This window comes from Natrix helvetica (genome assembly GCF_964273705.1).
Source record: "Natrix helvetica genome assembly, chromosome: 10".
Lineage (NCBI taxonomy): Eukaryota > Metazoa > Chordata > Lepidosauria > Squamata > Natricidae > Natrix > Natrix helvetica.
Window position 1 is genome coordinate 19,108,601 of NC_138561.1, and position 23,354 is coordinate 19,131,954.

General features: G+C 42.5%; 1 protein-coding gene across 3 annotated transcripts in view; it reads left to right on the forward strand.

Moving 5' to 3' along the window:
• Positions 1 to 23,354, forward strand: part of FTO (FTO alpha-ketoglutarate dependent dioxygenase) — a 159,518-nt gene that overhangs the window by 61,521 nt on the left and 74,643 nt on the right. For all 3 annotated transcript variants that reach the window (XR_014176261.1, XM_081963475.1, XM_081963476.1), the window contains exon 8: positions 7,579 to 7,703. Coding sequence is in view for 2 of the 3 variants with exons in the window: in XM_081963475.1 (XP_081819601.1) it covers positions 7,579 to 7,703 (125 nt within the window). In the remaining variant the exon portion in view is untranslated. The remainder of the gene's footprint in view (positions 1 to 7,578; positions 7,704 to 23,354) is intronic.

Here is a 23,354-nt window from a genome sequence, read left to right on the forward strand (position 1 = left end):
TCGAACTGCCAAATTGCAGTCAGCCAGCAGTCAGCCGAAGTAGCCTGCAGTACTGCACTCTAACCACTGTACCATTGTGGCTCAGAAGTTGTAGGTGCTGCAACATTGGAGGCTTTTAAGAAGAGATTGGCCAATCATTTGTCTGAAACGATATAGGAGTTCCTGTTTGAGTAGATGGTTGGACTAGAGGACCTCTGAGGTCCCTTCCGACTCTGTTATTATTCTTTTTTGAGAATTTCTATTTGAACAAGGACATGTTTTCGGTGTCAGCACACAGAATCCAGGTTTAAGTTGCAAAAGGCAGTTTGAGTAACTTGTAAATCAAGCCCACATGGGATCAGATATATAGATATTTAAAGGTAGGGAAAATCCCGAAGGTCCTATAACCTTTATTGCGTTAGCCCAAGAGATGCAGGGATCTATTCTAGAACTGCATGGAGATATAATACATATTAATGACATGTAGATAGAATAAAATAAATTCCGCCTGTGCCTTTCATTCAAAAGGTTTGTAGGTATTGTATTCTGAATAAGGCAGAAGCTTGAGAAAGACGTTAAGCAGCTGGAGAAAATGTGCATGAATTTAAATATTAAGCTGTCCTTCATAATGTCAGAGAAGAATCAGCCCTGTAAAACTAGTTTGTCTGAGCATTTATTTTTCTAGTCTTTTCCATGCGGTCAGGCGCTTACCGTTTCCTTGCAATTGGTTAGATTATTTATGGGCAGCGGAGTACTTTGGATTCCGTTCCAAAATGATGCTTTGGGAGGGAGGTGGGAGGAAGATAGCACTTAGCAATAGACTTATATACCGTTTCACAGTGCTTTACAGCCCTCTCTGAGCGACTTGCAAAGTTAGCATGTTGCCCCGAACAGTTTGGGTCCTCATTTTACCCACTCGGAAGAATGGAAGGCTGTCAACCTTGAGCCTAGTGAGATTCGAACTGCCGAACTGCAGGCAATGGAAGTCAGCAGAAGTAGCCTGCAGTACTGCACTCTAACCACTGTGCCACCGGGGCTCTTAGGTTGAGCATATCTGCAGGTCATGAAAGCAGCTGCTTGTTTTTTCTGGGATCAGGTGACAGCTACAAAGTTAGCGGGGTAACTTTGAACAAGAAGCAATGGGTGGAAACTAATCAAGGAGAGAAGCAAACTAGAACTAAGGAGAAATTTCCTGACTATGAGAACAATTAATCAGTGGAACAGAAGTTGCCTCCAGAAGTTGTGAATGTTCCAACACTGGAAGTTTTTAAGAAGATGTTGGATATCCATTTGTCTGAAGTGGTGTAGGGTTTTCTGCCTAGGCAGGGGGTTGGACTAGAAGACCTCCAAGGTCCCTTCCAACTCTATTCTATTTTAAATTCTATTCTAAATCCTTGCTATTGTTTCTTTAAAAAAAAAACGCCATCCACTTTATCAAAGAATGGCCAATTTAAACTTTCCTTTGTTGCATCTCTTGTGAAGCGAACTTTTTTTTCCCCTCCCTAACCAAACCAGATTTTTCAGATCTTATTTCCAGCCAACCTTCTTTTTTTTTAAGCAGAGAAAAATGAACTTTTAGGAATGCTATTGATGCTGCAGTTAAGCACGGAGACCTTCTGAATCTCTGAATAAGTTCTCAGTCCAACACAATAAACATCAGGAAACTCAATTAGCCTAATATATTCTTAATTTCAAATAGAGAAGGAGGAGAGGGAAAAAAAGTGAAATATGAGACCGTTTCCACTGGGCATGCTGTAAATCTTACAAAATACACAGGCTTTCTCATTCGGCAGACATCAAAGCAAGGTGGCTCAGGAGATTAGAATATATTTGGAATCTTAGTTTGATGAGCAAAACTTCCATTCTGATATTTATTATGCATGGCTTGGCTTTCCTTTCTTCTGTTGCTTTCTTTTTTTCCTTTTTTTTGTTCTGTTTATCCACAGCGTGTTTTCTTCCCACTGGAAGAGAAGAGGAAGTATCTGTTTCACAAAAGAGAATGGGATGGGTTTTTTTTTTTCATATATATATATATATATGTATTTTCCGAAGTCCGGTAGTAAGCCCACATGACAGAAACAAAACTTTTCTTTTATTGCATTCGTTTCCCAAGGAGTGGAGGGTTTTTTCCCCCTCCTCCTTCCAAAAGCTTCCCACGAACGCTTTGTGGCCCGCCAGCCGAGCTGGCAGCAGATTCGGACAGTGAGGAGGTTGGGGAGGAACATGGGACAGTCCTGGAGTCTGGGGAAGGCTCTATGTCAGAGGCAAGGAGGGGGCCAGAGCCGTATGCCAGTTATCAGCTGCCTTCAGAGTCAGTAAGGCAGAAGAACAGCTGGAGCCTGTTCCTAGTGTGCGCATGCACAAAGTTGCCAGACGAAGGGAACAGCTAAAGAACAGGGGCCGACTTGGGAGTAAGACCACAGGTGGACGATGAATGGGCCCTTCCAGAAGAAATAAAAGAGGAGCGAAAGGGGAGTGGAGTTTGCAGGAGGCAATTAGTTCGCTTAATTGATTCGTGACTCTCCGAGGCTCCTTGCCAGGTTTTGCAGATCTCGGCCTGGCAGCTCTCCAAGCCAGAGAAGGTCTGTGACCGTAAATCCTCCTTGAAAGACTTTGCTGGATGTGAATGAGCAGAATTCACCGTCAATTAATAAAAGGGTTTTTTTGTCGGGACAAGGAGTTGCTTCATGCTCTTAGGGAGCCTAGGAGAGAGAATACCTGAATGAAATGCTTCCACACAGAATTATTATTCCTTTGCTTTAAATCACACCTGTGCCCCTGATCTGGAATGAGAGATTAGTTAAGTATTTTCCCTACAATTGTCATTCCTGAGAATAAATCTAGGAGAAAACCACCCTTAAAAATAGGTATTCCTTATTTCCCGAACAAAACTGAGCCATATATATATATATCCCCCCAACTGCCGGATGGGAATATTGACCTTCGTATTTTTCATTCCGTTCCTGCCCTTCCTTTTATTATTTTTTTGTCCGCTTCCTAGATATTTTAGAGGTAGGCTTTGTTGCCGTCATTGGGATTTCTCCGACTTTGAAAAGGAGAGAAAAAAATGCTTAATAATAATCTCTCACCCCAGCATTCCCCCCCTCCCCCAAGTCTCTCATCTTTGTATTGACTGTATAGGCCAAGCCAGCCAAAGTAGATTAGGCTAAGTTTTAAAGTCACCTGCAAAGCTCAGCACAGCAAAGAACTTGGAAAATTGCAGGTCAAGGGGAAGAAGAAAAACATGGATTGGGAGGGCAGGGACCGAAAGCAACGATTTTGTAAATCTGCAAAGGTCAAAACGAGGCTTTGGTTATATAGGGAGAGGCTAGAAAAATCCCATCCTTTCTCCTGTCGTAAGAAAGCTGCTTTTTGTTTTAAAGCAGCAGTAGTTAATGTACTCAATGGGAAAGATTTAAGAGTCGCGGGAAAGTCACGGCTTCTGTTTTGTTGGGTTGCTATTGAGATGTGTAGCTCGAAGTAGGTGCTTGAAGATCTCTTAATAAATAGAGTAGAGTAGAGTAGAGTAGAATAGAATAGAATAGAATAGAATAGAATAGAATAGAATAGAATAGAATAGAATAGAATAGAATAGAATAGAATAGAATAGAATAGAATAGAATAGAATAGAATAACAGAGTTGGAAGGGACCTTGGAGGTCTTCTAGTCCAACCCCTGCCTATGCAGGAAACCCTACACCACTTCAGACAAATGGATATCCAATGTCTTCTTTAAAACTTCCAGTGTTGGGGCATTCACAACTTCTGGAGGCTAGTTGTTCCACTGATTAATTGTTGTAACTGTCAGGAAATTCCTCCTTAGTTCTAAGTTCTTCCCTCCTTGATTAGTTTCCACCCATTGCTTTTTGTCCTGCTCTCAGGTGCTTTGGAGAATGGGCTGTCAAAACCAAGACTGCGGGTCTGTGCTACACTAGCTAGCACAGTTCTAGGCTGCATAAACAGAGGGATAGAATCAAGATCACATGAAGTGTTAATACTACTTTATAAGGTCTTGGTGAGGCCACATTGGAATTCTGCATCCAATTGTGTCCCAAAACTGAATAATGATGGAATAACTGAGTTGGAAGGGACCTTGGAGGTCCTCTAGTCCAACTCCCTGCTCACGTAGGAGACCCCATACCATAAGAGCCATGGCAGCTCAGTGGTTAGAATACAGTATTGCAGGTTAATTCTGCCGACTGCCAGCGGTTCGATCCTAACCGGCTCAAGGTTGATTCAGCCTTCCATCCTTCCAAGGTTGGTAAAATGAGGACCCAGATTGTTGGGGGCAAGAGGCTGACTCTAAATGGTGTAGAGAGGGCTATTAAGTACTGCGAAGCAGTAGATAAGTCTAAGTGCCCTTGCTATTGCTAAGCAAATCACTGCAGTTGTTAAGTGAATCACAAGGTCATTCAGCAAAACCAGCATCCCCCCCCCCTTCACTTCTCTTCTTGGAAGCCAGCTGGAAAAGTCAAAAATGATGATCATATGATAAATACAATTCAGTTGACAAATCACCCAAACTTTGATTACTTAACCGTGGGGATGCTGGAGTAGTTATACATGTGAGGACCAGTCATAAGCCAGTTCTTTTCAGTGCTGTTGTAACTTGGAGCAGTTGCTAAACAAATGCTTGTAAGTTGAGAAATCTACCCAATGCCTACAGTGCTTGGACTCCATATTTATTCCTGATTTTATCTGGCTCCAACTCTTTGTCAAGGAGTTCCCCACTTCCCGCGCTTATAAACTATAACCCAAAAGAACTGTTTTTAATGGGATAATTTGCAGGAGTTGGAAGAGGGAGGCGCTGCTGCTTAGGAACTAAAGTTCCCTCTATCCCTGGCTATTTATTTTGGTCCTCAACCCTTGAAGTGAGAAGGGCTTAGCGAGAGCTCAGAACTGATCCTTCTTAATCTCTGCTGGGAAGTACATTAGATCTCCCGATGAAAACCTTATTTGTTGACAAAATGAAGTGCTAAAGCTGAGCAGAGCACCCTTTCGCCTGTTCAGTTCCAGGGAGAATTCAATGCCCCCCAAAAGGGCCTAAATCACGGTGATTCTTTGAGGGAAGGTCTCAACCCCCCCCCCCCCCCCGGCCAGCCGAACCAACAGTCTAGAATCTCTTGGTGGCACAGAGTTGTCGATGTTGTGGCTTGTTAATTATCCATTGTCAATTGATTATAACCTGCCTTCCATCGAGGACCTGTACGCTGCAGGACTCAAAAAGAGGGCTGTGAAAATATCTACAGACCCCTCGCATCCTGGACATAAACTGTTTCAACTTCTGCCATCAAAATGATGCTATAGGTCTCTGCACACCAGAAGAACTAGACACAAGGACAGTTTTTCTCCTGAATGCCATCACTCTGCTAAACAACTAATTCCCACAACACTATCAAATAATTTACTGTATTACTATTATTCTTCTCTTCTTCCTAGTACCAATTGCTTCCCACTGATGACTATAACCATGTTGCTTTTATCTTTACTATTTATATTGTTTTATTTAGTTTCCTAGTACGATTTGATAGCTTATTAGTAACCTTGACTATCACTAAGCGTTGTATTTTTTTATTCATAATGAATGTATTTTTTTATTCTCCTTATGTACACTGAGCATATGCACCAAAGACAAATTCCTTGTATGTCCAATCACCCTTGGCCAATAAAGAATTCTATTCTATTCCATTCCATTCTATTCTACATTCTAATATTCTATTCTACTCTACTCTACTCTACATTCCAATATTCTGTTCTGTTCTACTCTACTCTACTCTACTTTATTATATTCTACATTCCAATATTCTATTCTACTCTATTCTACTCTAGTCTACATTCCAATATTCTATTCCATTTTATTCTATTCTATTTTCCAATATTCTATTATACTCTACTCTATTCTTATCTTTCTCACTGGGCCCATCCAGGATGTCTTTTCAGCAGGGAAGGGAGTGGAGGAAGATCACCTTCCACAGATGCTAAACATTAGAACCCTTCCAAAAAAATTCTCCGTTGGGCGGCCGATGAGATAAGACAGACCTACGCACCTCGTTTGTTGGTTCAAATGACCTCAGGTCTTAGACATGCCTTGTGAAGGAAAAGAAGGGAGATCCTGCAGCAAAGTTGAAGGCTTCACTCAACATTGGGTGAAAAGGAATTTCTATGGACAGTCATCTGTCATTAAAGGTCATTAAGTGAATGAGAAACCCCAGAGTTGACCTTTACTTTGATAAGAAAGCCCTTGTTCAAAAGAACATCTTCCGAAAATATATGTATATATTTAGAGAGAGGGAATGCACCACTCAAGCTTTTGATTGATCAGTTCTTCTTTACAAAATTAAAACAAAAAAAAACAACAACCCACAGTGTTGATTTGAGGAAATGGCTTTCCAAGTTGATAATATCTTTGGCCAGATTTCTTGAACCCTTGACCTCAGGCTGTCAGGATATTTCTTATCACCTCCTAACCTTTGGCTAAGCCAGGTTTGAAAACGAGAATTGAGCCCTTGGAAGCTCTTGTTATTTTATATTCACGGAGGCTGCGGTTCTGACCTCATCGCCCTTAAGTCATGGTTTACTTAATCATGTAAAGCACATTGCAATATAAGCAACATCTCATTCCGAGAGGAAATGTATACATTTTTATACATTAGTACTTTCTCCGCATTAGTACGGTTGAGCAGAATAGTTCATGTTAGAAACCTCATGCTGGAAGAGGTTTATTCTCTCATTGCATCTTACCTTAATCTTCCTTCCTTCCTTCTGCTTTATTTCCTTCATCCCTCCTTTTTCACTTTTTTTCTTCCTCCTCCTCCTCCTCCTCCTCCTCCTCCTTCTTCTTCTTCTTCTTCTTCTTCTTCTTCTTCTTCTTCTTCTTCTTCTTCTTCTTCTTCTTCTTCTTCTTCTTCTTCTTCTTCTTCTTCTCCTCCTCCTCCTCCTCCTCCTCCTCCTCCTCCTCCTCCTCCTCCTCCTCCTCCTCCTCCTCCTCCTCCTCCTCCTCCCTGCCTTCCTGCTTTCATGGCTTTTGCTTTATTTTCTTCCTCCCTCACTGCCTCCCTTTTTCACTATTTCCTTCCTTTCCTCTTTTCCTTCCTTCCTTCCTTCCTTCCTTCCTTCCTTCCTTCCTTCCTTCCTTCCTTCCTTCCTTCCCCCCTAATAAGTAGCATATGAGAGAGAACAATGTGAGACTGAAAATGTATCTCTAGAAAACTGCATTACAAATATTCCAAATATTGGGTTGGGCTGGGGTTTGTTTTGTTTTGGTATTTATCAGAAAAACCAAATAATTGCATCTGATGAAAATGAAATCTGAATTCCCAATACTAACCTGATGATGCTTTAAGATTTTCACCTTAAGATTTCATGTACTTTGATTAAATACCAAAGTGAGGTTGGTCCCCTTTTTGACCCGTCGTTTACTGTATTGATTTCCAGGCCATAGAAGTGTAATAAAAAGGTGCATTGATTTACTGTCCCTATTTGCTTATGGTCTGCTTAATTAATTTTATGCTTTGTTTCTTTCTTTTATTTGTTTTATAACGTTTATGGTGTTTTTCTCTTTGCTGCCAACTCTCCCCAACCCCCTCCTCTCCTCCCCAAGACGAGTCTACTGCTCCGTGAATTACGAAAAGAAGAACAGATGGAGGAACAAAGGAATGAAAAAATCAGCAGCCTTCTCCCCCTCCTGGTTGAACGACAAGCTCTGCGTCAAGAATGGCTGGTGAGGTGAGAAAGTGGTATTGAAGGAGAGCGCAGTAGGCCCTTTATACATTTTAAAAAATAAAAAGATATGAAAATCGCACGGAAGAAAAAGTAAGACTGTTCCCAGCAGCTGCTCTACCCTCTTTCTTTAAAAATGTTTGGATATATATTCTAGGTTTTCTTGTTTTGAGCATGTCTCACTTTAGACTCCAAAGAGGGAAACTAACTAACAGATCTTTTTAATCTTCATTTGAGCATTCCTGGGTTGTTCTATACTCCCATTGCATCTTACTTTAATTGTCTTCCTTCCTCCTTCCCTCCCTTATCTCAGTCTTCCTTCCATCCTTCCTTCCTTCCATTGATCTGTCCTTCCTTCCTCCCTCCCTTCCTCCATCCAAGCCTTATTTCAATCTTCCTTCTGTCCATCTGTCCATCCTTCCTCCCTTCCATCCATCCGCCCATCCTTCTATTGATCTGTCCTTCCTTCCTTCCTCTCTCTCTCCCTCCCTCCCTTATTTCGATCTTCCTTCCTTCCATTGATCTGTCCTTCCTTTTTTCCTCCCTCCCTCCAAGCCTTATTTCAATCTTCCTTACGTCCATCTGTCCTTCCTTCTTTCCTTCCTTCTTTCCTTCCGTCCATTGATCTCCCTCCCTCCCTTATTTCAATCTTCCTTCCTTCTTTCCTTCGTCCCTCCCTTATCTCAATCTTCCTTCCTTCCATTGATCTGTCCTTCCTTCTTTCTTTCCTCCCTCCCTCCAAGCCTTATTTCAATCTTCCTTCCATCCATCTGTCCTTCCTTTCTTCCTTCCTTCTTTCCTTCCATCCATTGATCTGTCCTTCCTTCCTTCCTCCCTCCCTCCCTTATTTAAATCTTCCTTCCTTTTGCGATCTTGACTTTTGCAAGTCAATGGATAAGCCAGATTCCCTTAACAACTGAGTTACTCATTCATCAGCTACAGTGCTTCAGTTAACAACTGTGGCAAGAACGTTCGTAAAATGGGGCAAAACTCACTTAACCAATGCCTCACTTAACAACAGAAATGTTGGACTCAATTGTGGTCGTACATCTAGGGTTACCTGTCCTTGGGAGGGAGGGAATGTTCAGATGTTTAGAGTTTTGCCCAGGTAGGAATTAAGACACACAGCTCAATATTTGTATACCCTGTGAGTGTGTGTGGCTTGGGGAGGGGGGGGGGACCAGCCAAGGGAACCTACCAAAGGTTAACGTACTGAATAGATCAGTTTAGTAGAGCAAATATGCAATAAATATGGATTTTCTTTGAATGGAGGCAACTCTCTTTGAACGCTTCTAGTTTCAGTGGGTTTTTTTTCCCTCCTCCTCCTGTTGTCTTTCCCTAAAGCTATCAATTTATTCCCAAGCTGGAGCCAAGTGGCATAATTGAGCCTCTAGGATGAAAATGTTAAGTATTTTGCAGGAGTCCAGGGTGGAGAAGAGAGGAAGGAGAAGGGTGAAGAAGGAAGGGAGGGAAGAAAAAAACAGCAGACAAAGCACAGGGCCTCATTATACCTAAACACCTGAAAGGAAATTTCAAGAGCTGCATCCTTGAAAGCATTCAAAAGACTCCAGAGTAGTCCAAAGTAGTCTGTAACTGCAATTGCTAATTCCTCCTTCCCTTGACTCTATGCAAGGTTTTTGTCCCTGACTGACCTGCCCTAAACAACCACCATCTGTAGGATCCACCGAGTAAATAGGCCGTTGTGATTTATAACAAAATAACAAAATCAGAAGCAGTGCTGGGTTCCGGATCCCGTTGCAACCGGTACAGTGCAACGGGGCTCGGCGTCCACCCCATTCACGCGCACAGAACCCGCATGCATACTTACCGCCCGCGACGCTCTGCAACGGCTCCGCAGCGTTCCAGCTGCTCGGTGGAGTGTCGCACAGGCGCCGTACGCTCCGTGCGTGTAAGCCCGAATCGGCTCAAGTACAGGTAAGGACATCGGGCAGGTGGATGTGCCCTCCGGAGCACTATACCAGAACCTGGTGTTCCCAGCAGGTACCAGTACGCCTGTACTGGGGTGTACCGGTCGTATCCTACCACTGGTCGGAAGGTCTTCTAGTCCAACACGCTGCTGCAGCAGGAGATCTTATACCAGGGATGGCTGTCCACCCCCGGCGCATGCATGCCCACACCCATAATGCAATGTGCACAAGACACACACACACACACACGTGTGCCCTGCCCCCCTGTGCTTGTGCATGTGACCTCCCCACGTGCCCCCATGTATGGATAGCCATTTGTCTGAAGTGGTGTAGGGTTTCCTGCCTAGGCAGGGGGTTGGACTAGAAGACCTCCAAGGTCCCTTCCAACTCTGCTATTGTATTGTATTGTATTGTATGCATGCACATCTCAGGCGTGCGCAGCAGAGATCCGAAAACCAGCTGGCCAGCGGGAGTCACGTGCAGTGGGGCTGAGCTGGGGCGACAGCTCGGATACCCGCAGAGAGGGCTCCGTGTGCCATAGGTTCACTATCAAGGCCCTATACCATTTCAAGACAAATGCCTGTCCAATCTTTTCTTAAGGGATGAAACCTCCGGAGGAAACTTCTGTTCCGCTGATTAATTGTTCTGACTGCCAGGAAATTTCTTACTTAGTTCTAGGTTGCTCCTCTCCTTCATTAGTCTCCCATCCATTGGTTCTTGTTCTGCTTTCAGGTTCTTTGGAGCATAGGTTGACCCCCTCTTCTTTGTGGGAGTGCTCTCAAATATTGGAGCACTGCTGTAGTATCTCCCCTAGTGTCCTTCTTTTCACTGGACTAGACATATCCGATTTCCCTGCACTTCTGCTTCATCAAAGGTTTCGGGAAATGGTTAGGCTCCAGTGCTAATATAAACACACACACACACAGAGTGGTGAAAGTTATAAAACACCCAGTGCCTCTCCGGAGGAGCATTGTTGAGTTTTAGAGATCAGCCTATTGTGTACTTTGGAATTACACAAGAAAAATGTGCTTCGACAGGAAATAATTAGCACTTGTCAAAGGCCAGGCGGTGGGTTATAGTATTTTACTTTTAGCAAGCTATCAAGGGATGGGTTAGATGAGATAATATTTGTTTTTGTTTTATTTTTTCCTCCCTTCCCCCACCCGACACTCTGGAAGTTAAATCCTGGTGAATTTAATGACTTTATCCTGCATGTTAAAGAAGGCTTATGATGGGGAAAGTTTTTTAAGAGATATAAAGAAATAGATGAGTAAAGATGTAGGGAGAAAGAAAGGGAGGGAGGAAAGAAAGAGGGAGGGAGGGTAAGGAAGGAAGGAAGGGTAAGGGAAGGAGGGAGGGAAGGAGAGAGGGAGGGAGAGAAAAAAGTCAGAATCCTCATAGTTATCAAGAGGAAATCAGAATAATCTTGTAATTTTGCCATATATCCTAACCATGGGTTGGCTGTTCCAATTGGGTTATGAATATCTGGAGTAGAACAAGAAGCAATGGGTGGAAACTAATCAAGGAGAGAAGCAACTTAGAACTAAGGAGAAATTTCCTGACTATGAGAACAATTAATCAGTGGAACAGAAGTTGCCTCCAGAAGTTGTGAATGTTCCAACACTGGAAGTTTTTAAGAAGATGTTGGATAACCATTTGTCTGAAGTGGTGTGGGGTTTCCTGCTTAGGCAGGGGGTTGGACTAGAAGACCTCCAAGGTCCCTTCCAACTATGTTATTCTATTCTATTGTATTCTATTCTATTCAGTTCAGATATCCAAGTCAATTAAGTGCAGCCAGGACCTTGGAGAGCTCCGAATATTAATAATGCTTTTTTGTTTTAATTGCCCTGCCCCCGTTGCTAAAGCCTCCAATAATTAAAGAGACTGGTTGCCCATGTAATAACTTTGTGTGGGAAATTTCACGAAGAAGGTTGGGAGGAAGCTGAAATCAAAGTCCCTGGGATTATTTCATAGATGACGAGCATCATTGGTCCATGGTGTCCTATAGAAGATGAAATTGAACCTGAAACGTCCCATTCCTCGTTCAGTCTCTTCAAGGTTACCTAATACTGGCCATTCCCAGATCTTGGTGGGCTGGTGGGACTACATATGGAGCAAGACAATCATCCCTTCACAGCTGTCCTTTTCTGGACTCTGGGAAGATCTCTCTTCCCAAAAGGGAATCAACAGTTCTACAGAAATTCTGCCTAACATAAATTACCAGAGTAACAGAGCTGGAAGAGACATTGGGGGTCTTCTACTCCAGCCCCCTTCTCAAGCAGGAGAACTATACCATTCCAGACAGGTGTCTGTCCAACATCTTCTTAAAAGCTTCTAGTGTTGGAGCGTTCACAACTTCTGGAGGCAAGTTGTTCCACTGATTAATTGTTCTGTCAGGAAATTTCTCCTCAGCTCTAGGTTGCTTCTCTTCTTCATTAGTTTCCATCCATTGCTTCTTGTTCCATCCTCAGGTGCTTTGGAGAACAGCTTGACTCCCTCTTCTTTGTGGCAACCCCTGAGATATTAAAAGAGTGCTATCATGTCTCCCCTAGTCCTTCTTTTCATTAAAGTAGACATACCCATTTCCTTCAACCCTTCTTCAGATGTTTTAGCCTCCAGCTCCCTAATCATCTTTCTTGCTCTTCTCTGCGCTCTTTCCAAAGTCTCCACATCTTTTTTTTTTAATATGGTGATGATCAAAATTGGATAATTATGGAGAGTACGTTCCTAAAAGCTGTGATTTACTTATTCTACCAGATAGCATCTGATGGGCAGATTGTTATAGCTGTTAAAAGAGTTTCTTGAGCCCTTCAAACTGACCTCTTCTTGACCTCTGCCTGCCAGGGGTCATCCTGCTCCTCCCAAAAAAAAACCCAAAGGGAGCTTTTCGCATCTCCTAACTCTTGGAGAGTCAGAAAACTGAAGGCCCAGGACTGTGAATTTCAAATCAGCTATGCAAAAAAGCAAAAACACAGCCAGGAGAAAAAAGAGCTCAGTTGTTGGCTTTTAAGGTCACGGTCCGATAATGAAAATTATTACCAAATTGTATGGAAATTTAACTGCAAGGAGGAAGCTCGGGAGGCGGGCTCTAGACTATTGGGTTTGATAAATGAAGTGTGAAGTGGTCCATCTGGCTCAAGACAACTCCCTCTCCTCTCTGACCGAAGGGAAGCCTTTTAAAAGGACCACGGCACATATAGAATCAATGACCCATAAGCAAAGCTGGAATAGATTAAGATTTAATGGCGTCCGTAGAAGACATGTTTGCATGGGGCTGGAGACAGGAAGGTGCAGTAGATGTTGGATTAAAGCAAAACCAAACACAAAATATGTGCGCTTCCTTAATGACATTCACTCACTGGATTTGTTAGAGCTTTTTGTCAGTTTTTTTAAAATTACAGTGGTAAAAATCTATTGTGTGTATTTATTTATTCAAATACTTGATAAGGCCAGACTTATCTTCCTCTTCAGCACAGAGAGGAAAAGAAGAAAGGGAAATAGAAAGGAAGAAAGGAAGATAGGAAGGAAGAATGGAAGATAAAAGGGAAGGAAGATGGAAGGAAGATAGGAAGGAAAGAAGGAAGATAGGAAGGAAGGAAGGAAGGAAGGAAGGAAGGAAGGAAGGAAGGAAGGTAGGTAGATAGATAGCTAGATAGATAGATAGATAGATAGATAGATAGATAGATAGATAGATAGATAGATAGATATAAATGATGATAGATAGATAGATAGATAGATAGATAGATAGATAGATAGATAGATAGATAGATAGATAGATAGATAGATAGGAAGATGGATGGATGGAAGGAAGGAAAGAAGGAACACAGGAAGAGAAAGAAAGAAGAAGGAAGGAAGGAGATGAGGGAGAAGGAGGGAGGGAGGAAGGAAAGAAGACAAAAGAAGGCAGGAAGGAAGATACAGAAAGGAAGGAAGGACAAGATGAGGGAGAGGGAGGGAGGGAGGGAGGAAAGAAGGAAGGAAGGAAGAAAGACTTGGCCAGTGAGTTGGTCAGATAAATGTCCTTACAAGCCACACTGGCAGAAATCCTGATCATGGTTGTTTAGCGTGTTGTTAACAGAAAGGGAGAAGAGATTTAAATTAATAGTCATGTTTTTCTATAGCTATGGCAAATGATGCATATATCATCTCTGTTAGTGATTTAAGATGACGTTTCCAGGGCATTAATTCAGGAGTGTCACAGGCATCTGTTTTACTTAGCACTGAATCAAAGTGGTGCTAACTTCAAGGTTCTGGGTTAAACAAACTCAACCAGCTTCAACCCAGATGCTAAAAAGGGGCTGCGATTCAATGTGTGCCTGTGTATGGGTTGTGCGTTGTGTTGTGTTTGTGCGTGCGTGCGTGCAGAAGCTCATTTCCACTGAAAGAAAACGGATCAAATTGGTTTTCCCTAATGAGGGACACGGCCTGTGACAAATCACCCCTCCCCCGGCCAGAAGGGGAATGAATTAATGTCTGCACCCACAGATGGTCTATGGTATCTCAGAACCGCGATAAGTAAATCAATATGGTTACTAGAGGCTGGCCCTTGACTCTACAGGAGGGGGGTGGGGTGTCCAACCATGGCAGCTTTTAAGACCTGTGGACTTCAACTCCCAGAATTCTCCCAGCCTCCCATCAACTCTGCAGTGTGAAAAGACTATTAGGCTCTACATTGACCCAACTGGGCTGAACCAAGCTTAGAAAACAACACGGCTCCTTACTTATAAAATGTAAAATGAAGTTTTGCCTCTGTGTTTGGAGCACATTTAGTAGCTGGAGCATCCAGAGGTTCCTCAACTCAAGTTGACTTTATCAAGGCACAGCATGGCTGCCTCGCGGATCCTAGCTCTCAAGTCCACTTGGAATAAGGACCATGTAGAGTAGAGTGTAGGGACGCGGTGGCTCAGTGGCTAAGGCGCTGAGCTTGTCGATCAGAAAAAGTTGGCAGCTTGGTGGTTCGAGTCCCGAGCGCCGCATAACGGAGAGAGCTCCCATTACTTGTCCCAGCTTCTGCCAACCGAGCAGTTCGAAAGCACTGAAACCGGTCCGAGCAAACTGGTATTTCTGACGATCAGCTGTGAGGCGCAATTTATGTTAGCTAGAATCGTCAGATTTGCTCACTTTCTAGCTAATCTAAATTGCGTAGCACAGCAGATCCCCCCCGGCCCCCTCGCTGTTCTACTTACTTTGCAGGCGCCTTCGGTAGCAGGCTTCGCCCGGACGTCATCACGTCCGTTTTTGACGCTCTGCGCCTGCTCTCACATTGCTACCGAACCGGTAGCCAAGGTAAGTGGATGTCACCCCTGCTGGGAACCGTTTTCTTCTTCTGCTGTTGGGACCCGCCAAGCTCAGGGAATTAAGAATTATTGGGCTTCCCAAAGAGGTAGGATGGCAGAAAGCTTGACAAATCACAGGCTCTGACAAATTTATAGCCCAGGAGACGGAGTGTTTGCTTCATCATATGACAGCCGGAGCGCACACAGTCACATTAGTATCAGTTGTCATCGGTCCTTTTAGAAACAACTTTGTCTGCCAAAGGCAACTGGGCATTTGGAAAAGAAGTTGTAAAGCTTTTTATTTATTTTTTTTTAAATTTCCCAAAGCGTGACTTGATCCCTGCCTGTCTGGTTTCCGAGAATTGGCTGGGCACAGTCCCCTGTAAGGACATAAGGAAGGACTGCTTGTTGAATGATGGACGTAGGCCGAGTTTATTTTTAATTCGTTTCTCAGGGTTTCTGGCTGCTCCTGAGTTCAATCAGCTTGGGGTTTTTTTCCGTTTGACTCTTGGTAAAATGGTTGTGATCTTTATCTAAGTTTCCTAGAGGGAATGGAAAGGACTGGTTGGAAAAGGAAGGGCCTTCTAATATTTAGATTTAAAGGATGTGTAGGCATTGTGTGGGTTAGTTTATTTGGGGGTAGTAAGACCAGTTTCAATTCATTCCCCATAACTTAAGAATAAAGAAGCAATATTGCCTAAAAAGACATGTGTAGTAGTTAATGTATCAAGCTAGAAACTGGGAGACGGTGAATTCTAGTCCCACCTTCGGCACCAATGCAGCTGGGGGATCTTGGGTCAGTCATACTGTCTCAGCCCTAGGAAGGAGACAATGGCAAGCCACTTCCAAAACCTTTAGTAGTTAATGCATCAGGGTAGTAACCGGGAGACATTGAGTTCTAGTTCCAACTTTGGCACAAAGTCAGCTGTGTGATTCTATTCTACTCTATTCTATTCTATTCTGCTCTATATTCTATTCTATTCTTTTCTGCTGTATATTCTTTTCTATTCTATTCTCTATTCTGCTCTATATTCTATTCTATTCTGCTATACTCTATTCTATTCTATTTTATTCTATTCTTTTTTAATGAATATTCCTAATTACCAGGTATTCTTTAGCTGGCCAAATATTCATTCTTCTTCTTGTTCTTCTTTTTTCAGGTAGGGTGCAGTTTTGTATATTAGATGCAAGCTTGGGTATAAATTGCTTTTTTCTCAGGTTCCGAAGGAAGGAGAAAGGCCGGATAACGTTCTCACAAAGCTTATTACTTCTATAAGCTGCACGATGGCGAGGAGAGATAAGTGCCCTTTAGATGCCTCCAAATTTGTCTTTCGCTGCGGCCGTGTAGACCTTTAATCAGAATGATTTTTGACCATCATGGTCAAGGTTGATTTGAAGAAATGCCCTCCAGAGGGAAGGTTAGGAATTTGTCCGCCCCATAATGGATTAATCACTAACTGTACTGTGTGTTTATCTTAAGGAGACAATTTACCACACATGAAGAGTTGTAATTTTATTTTATACCAAGGGTGTCCCCAGTGTATCTTAGTCATTTCCTTTGCCATGTATTTTCCAGGTTGTAGATAAAGTCTAAATTCAGCTGTCAGCTCGGGGACGTGTTTGAGAAGGACGGAGTCAGTTTATTAACTGCTTATTCTGCCTGTAGGTGACACTACGCTGTGAATTACCAAGTTGTCTTTCAAAATCTGACGCAGGTTGTTGGTGGGTTTCTATCAGGGCTGGGCAGCTTTGGATTAACTAGTGGATTGATTAATTAATCGGGGGGGGGAGTGTCACATGAGAAAGTGGGTCTGTTGTGGAAGGCCAAACCAAAAATGGCTGCGGAGGCATACATTCACACGCATAAATAAATTGAGGCGGGGGGGGGGATAGCAGTTGCCTTTACAACAACCAATTTCGTTGTATTTAAGTACAATGACAATAAAGATTATACATACTTTAAAATAAAAGCCGCACAGTTGTATTGTGTGAATAGCATCGTTATTTACAATTTGATTTCTAATTTTTGATAGATCTTGTACAGGCCAGACAGAGATAGCCAAAAGTCTGGGTCCATGTCTATGCAGAGACACACATGGATGGTTGGAAAGATGGATGAATGAGATCCATGCGCATGCGCACACGCACACACACAGTTTCCATGAGGAACATTAGTTCCCCCAAGGTGGGACTAGAACTTACTGTCTCCTGGTGATTGGCCCACAGTAATCTAGCTGGCTTTCATGGCTTAAAACGGGACTAGAACTCACAGTTTGCTGGTGATTGGCCCAAGGTCACCCAGTTGGATTTCATGCTTAAGGCAGGACTAGAACTCACCATCTCCTGGTGATTGGCCCAATGTCATCTTGCTGGCTTTCATGGCTAAGACGAGACTAGAACTCACAGTTTCCTGGTGATTGGCCTGATTTCACTCAGGTGGCTTTCATGGCTAAGGTGGGACTAGAACTCACCATCTCCTGGTGATTGTCCTAAAGTCATCTAGCTGGCTTTCATGGCTAAGATGGGACTAGAACTCACAGTCTCCTGGTTTCTAGACTGATGCCTTCACCAGTAGCCCAAATTGGCTTTCAGCCTCATCTTCAGGTCGGTTGCCCTCATCCCATGAAACCCACATCGGAAAGGGGTTTTAGCACACACATTCCGATTTCCCTCCCCTGGTGCGCGTGGAAACGGTATCGGCAAGTGCCCTTTCAAATGTCCAGATTCCCCATCCATTACAGCGTGGGCTGCTGCACCCAGTCGGTGCTACCTTCCCGGCGTTAATTACAACCTACACGACTGGTGCAGTTAATTTCGTGGCAAACATATTGTTTCTCCGAGGCTCCCCTGGAGCAGCTCATCAATTATCTTGAAGGTAGAAGGCAACTTGGGGGGAAACCAGTTATGAAAATTCCATCCATCTCGCTTAGGAAGTGCAGCTGCTACTGTCAGCTGCTCCGCTGTTGTATTGTGAAGGAATTACGGTGGGTCAGGTTTAAGAGGCCAGGTCTGGCTGTCACCGAAAAGCCAACCTGTCCTAGCCCTGTCAGACAAGTACCTTCTGTTGATCCCTTGTGGTTTTACTTCCCGAGCTATAAACGGCAGGCTGGGACAGGTAAGCAGTCCCTAAGCTGTCTCTATTCATTACGTTACAGAAACTTAGTGTAAGTAGGCAGGTACGGAGGCTTCTCTATTCTCCTCCTCCTCCTCCTCGCTCAACGGCACAATGCAAAAAAAAAAGGGGGGAAGGAGGAATTAACAAGGTGTGTGGCTGTTTTTTTAGCAGGGGAGGTGGAGAAAAAGGCTAGGATTGGATGAAGCTTCTCTCCGCGTCTTTGGGACACGGGACACGAGCGATTAGCCCCGTAAACATAAACACAGATGTGCAGCAATGGCAGGAGCAAATCAATGGTCTGTGAAATCATTGTTGGTTTAATTGTAGGGAGGATTTGGTTTGACAGGAAGAGGGGACATCTGTTTATTATTTATTTCCCCACCCCCACCTTCGCATCTGATGAGACGTAGGTCCAAGAAGCAAAATGAGTTGTGCACTCAAAGCGCCATGCTGAAAATTAAACTTCTTATAAACTTATAGGGTGGATTAGCCAGGAGTTGTTTTTTTTTTAACCCCTGTTTCCTGGCTTATATCCTGCAAGAAATTTGAGCCAGAGGGATCTCTTGTCAAGCTGTGAGCTTTGCTTGTGTTGATTTTTCTTCCCCCTAAAACGCCTTCTTAGATTTTGGCAAAAGCTTCAAAGAGAGACAACGTTTCATAAATAGATGGACAAACAAGATATTTCTTTATAATTTTGTCACATTTCAAATGGATAAAGTACAGCATAGCAATGGCACTTTGACTTATATACCGCTTCGTAGTGTTTTATAGCCCTCTCTAAGTGGTTTTAGGGACTCAGTGGCTAAGATGCTGAGCTTATTGATCAGAAAGGTTGGCATTTCGGCGGTTCAAATCCCTAGCGCCACGTAATGGAGTCAGTTCCTGTTACTTGTCCCAGCTTCTGCCAACCTAGCAGTTCGAAGGCATGTAAAAATGCTCTTAAATTGCCTTAAGAAAATTAACAGTGTTTATATACAACTATATACATACATATACATGCAGGGCATAAATTCCCTTACCATTCACTATGGACACAAGGAGAGAACTGAATACACATTGAAAGAGAAACACTCTCTAATGACCACCTATATATAGACTCTTCTTAAAACAGTAAATGACTTGTGTGGACCCCACCAGAGTCTTAAAGAGGTGGTACCATAGCTGCAATGAATTCGTCTCATTGCATCAGCCACATTGCATTAGCTTACTGATTGCAGCTTACAACTTTACATCAGCTGGCAGCTATTAAATCCTCAGTACCTTGACAAAAAATAGGAACCACCTTTGGTGGGAAGGTAACAGCATTCCATGCACCTTCGACATGGCCACAGAAACGTCTTCGGACACTGCTGGCTTTTTGGCTTTGAAACGGAGATGAGCACTGCCCCTTAGAGTCGGGAACGACTAGCACATATGTGTGAGGGCAACCTTTACTATACCATGCTGTCTCTCAAAATGTTACATGATGCTCATGAAAATACAGGTAGTTTTCAACTTACAACACTTTGTGTAGTGGCCATTCAGAGTTACAACAGGAATGAAAAAGGTGATGTATGACCGTTTTTCACACTTATGACCATCGCAACATCCCCATGGACTTTATTGTGTTAGACAGCAATCACACAGCCAACCGCAAATATGTTTGGAAAACAGAATTAATACACGGTGCAAATTTGTGCTATTTTTGTAATGATTGTAATCTATGAAACTTATTTTATACTGACTCTGCCTGGCAGTGGAAATACTACATTATGTTGGGGGCAAAATATCACCTTTTGATAGCTTTAAAATCTTATTAAAATCTGATTTTCTGGTACATATGAAATCTCTATTCAAGGGGATATAATAAAAAGGAAGGAAGAAATAATAGATCAAGGAGGAATTAGTTTCAAAACCCCTTTTGTATTCTATATTCTGTTGCATCAACAACCCAGGAAGAAAAACTTCATTTTCAAGATAGGGTCAGTATCAGGTCAAAAATACATTTGGGAAATTGCCTTATAGAAAGAATTCCAGGCCCTGAGAGAATGCCCATTGATTTTTTTCTATGATCTAAGTTTTATTTTCGTAGGATCTTATTTATAGATTCAGAAGTATAAAACTGAGAAGGGCTGTGATATTTGCTTTTTCCTTCTTCTCCTGTCAGCAGAAGTAGATACATTTATGATGTTTGAAAAATATATCCCCCGTCCCATGCCTATTTCCATCATGATTCTCTATAGTTATATTTCTATGTAAATTGCATTAATTTGAAGTTTGATTGGAGACCTTATTCCACCCAAGGGGATCGTGATGGATGAGCTGTTAGGATGCATAGAAATGAAGCTGAAAACAAAATGATGAAAATCAACCTGCGGTATGGTGGACTTTAGTCCAACCTAGGTTATTTGCAGTATTAGAAAACTATTAACAAAGATCTATTCCCACTTCCTTTGGGGCACTACGCTGCCAGGTAAGTAGATTTCAAAATAATAGACGTCTTAAGATGTGTGGACTTCAATTCCCAGAATTCCCCAGCCAGCATGTTCTCAACCATAGTGTAGAAGAAAGAAAGGCAGAGGCTGGGGGTGGAGTCAAGAGAGGAATCAGCCTAGAGTCATTACATTGACACAAGGTTGCTGAAATTGGGTATGTCTAGTCTAGTGAAAAGGAGAGCTACAGGTGAGATGATAGCAGTGCTCCGAGATTTGAGGGGCTGCTACAAAGAAGAGGGGGGTCAACCTATTCTCCACGGCACCTGAAGGCAGGATAAGAAGCAACAGTTGGAAACCAGTCAAGGAGGGAAGCAACCTAGAACTAAGGAGAAATTCTCTGACAGTTAGAACAATTAATCTATGGAACGGCTTGCCTCCAGAAGTTGTAGATGGTTCAACACTGGGCGTTTTTAAGAAAAGATTGGGCAACCATTTGTCTGAAGTGGTATAGGGTTTCCTGAGCAGTGGGACAGCAGATTTTCTGACCAAGGGGTTTCCTAAACAGGGAGTTGGACTAGAAGACCTCCAAGGTCCCATGCCAATTCTCCGTTACTCCGTTATGTATGCAAAGGGAGGGTGGGGAACTGATAGACAGATGGCCTTGAATGACAACAGAGATGTGTTAAGTTAATACTTTGTACAAATTACCTGTTTGTGGAACTGTGGAAATAAGATGAAACGCAAGGTCATTTACTCGAGAGAAGGTTGTTTTATTTTGAATGCACATATTTTATGAGAGTCTGTGTGATTTGTACCAGTTAGGCTTTTCTTTTATTATTTCTCAGGATGGTTCTGCTTGGAGCAGAACTGATTTTATTACTGACTAGCATTGCCCAGGTATTTATTTATAGGGGGAAAATGTCCAGACCAAACGTAATTTCTAATGTTAGATTTTCCCTCTTACCAGTGGGAGGCCCCTTGTGGAGTACTGTGAAGCCGTTACCATGGCAATTCCATTGCGCTGCACAGTAGAAGACATTTTATGGCAGTACAATAGAATCCATTTTAAGGCACAACAGGCTGTATCTTAACAGAACACCCCCCAAAGAGGTGTTAGGAGTATCTTACCCCCCACAGTATTTGTTTCCAGAGAGAAAGTCATCTATGTACCAAATTTGATTGAAATTGCTCAGGCGTTCCAGAGTTATGCTGGAATACACACACACACACACACACACACATTATTTACTTATTTATTGAATATTTCTGGTTCTAAAGGCATCTGGTATTGTAACTGACGTTAATCCGAATCAAATCACCCTGGCTGGTGATCAGATGCTTTGAAGATTTTAGTCTTTACAGAGATGCCGTTTTAACTTTACAATATAGCCATCTGCTGAATTGACATCTTTGTCACAAAGTCTATCAAATCACTTAAAAAAAAAAACCTCCACCTTTGAATAGTTTTTCTCTGAATGGTTTTCTGCCTGCCACTGCTTCAAATAAACCATCAAACAAGTAAAGTGTTTTTAAATAAAAAAATCCAAGTAAACCATCAAACAAGTCAGGTGTTTATTTTTTTAAAAAAATTCAAATGATCAACACGGATATGGACGAAATGTTAATTAATTTTTGATAAATAGTGGAGAAATGTATGCTAAAATACCTCTGAAAAGCTATTCTTGTAAAATCTGATTTCTCATTTCAACAGTCCAGGAACTATACACTGAAACGCCGGTTTAAAGTATGCAGAATAATGCATATTTTCCCATGCTCTTTGATAGATGTGGCGCCTTGTGAGAATCTGTTTATGATGTTTTAGAATAATATGGTCCTCCCACTGTATTGTATTATTATTGCTTACGTTGAGGTCCAGTTATTCAGCATGGATTATACAATTTGAATCGTTGCCTCTAATCCTAACCCAAAGATCAGAATCGGAATATCGAATAATCATTCTAATTAATAATGTAACCTGCAGCGTATGTGAAGGAATCTCTCCGAAAGGGCCAAGAACTGACTTCGGATAAGAAATAAAATTAAAAAGCAAAAAAAAAAAAAAAACCCAGAATCTTAATGATAATAAGTCAAGCAAATTTTCTTCGACTCTCCCGGACACTCCGTTGTGTTGCCTTGAACAACCTAACAATGATCCAGCCTTGTTTTTTTTAAAAAAATATTAATATGTTATCCTAATCTTTATATGCCGACTTTCCCTTAGTGGAGAATTATGAGGGCATCCATGTTAAAACCTTGGTATCCTGACCGGGTTAATTATCCATGGATAATGTTTTTTAACAGTACGGTAGATGTTCTGAGTTTGCTGGTTCGGCGTGTATAAAGGGCTTATTAAGTGTGTAAAGACTCAGGTGCAACACCTCTGTGCGCCTCTCTTGCTGGAGCAAAACAGCTGTGATTTCTTTGCAGGATGATATATCAGATGCAGGGTCTCATTTATTATCGCCAAGGCTAATGATGCAAAAGGAAACCTTTGTATCATCTACCACCGACCTGGGAATGTGGCAATATATTTCTGTAGGTATGTTCACTTAGCTTCTGTAAGCAATTTGTCTCTCCTAACATCGAGGCATTAATCTTCTTACTGCAATTCAGTGTTTCTCAACCTTGGCGGCTCTTAAGATGGGTGGACTTCAACTCCCAGAATTCCCCCGCCAGCTGGGAATTGAAATCCGCTCTTCGTGGGGGTCACCAAGATTGAGGGACATCGCTCTAACTTCTACTATTATGGCTCCTTCGATTAAAATACTTGAGCCACGGTGGCGCAGTGGTTAGAGTGCGGTACTGCAGGCTACTTCTGCCGACTGCTGGCTGCCTGCAATATGGCAGTTCAAATCTCAGCAGGCTCAAGGTTGACTCAGCCTCCCATCCTTCTGAGGCTGGTAAAATGAGGAGCCAGATTGTTG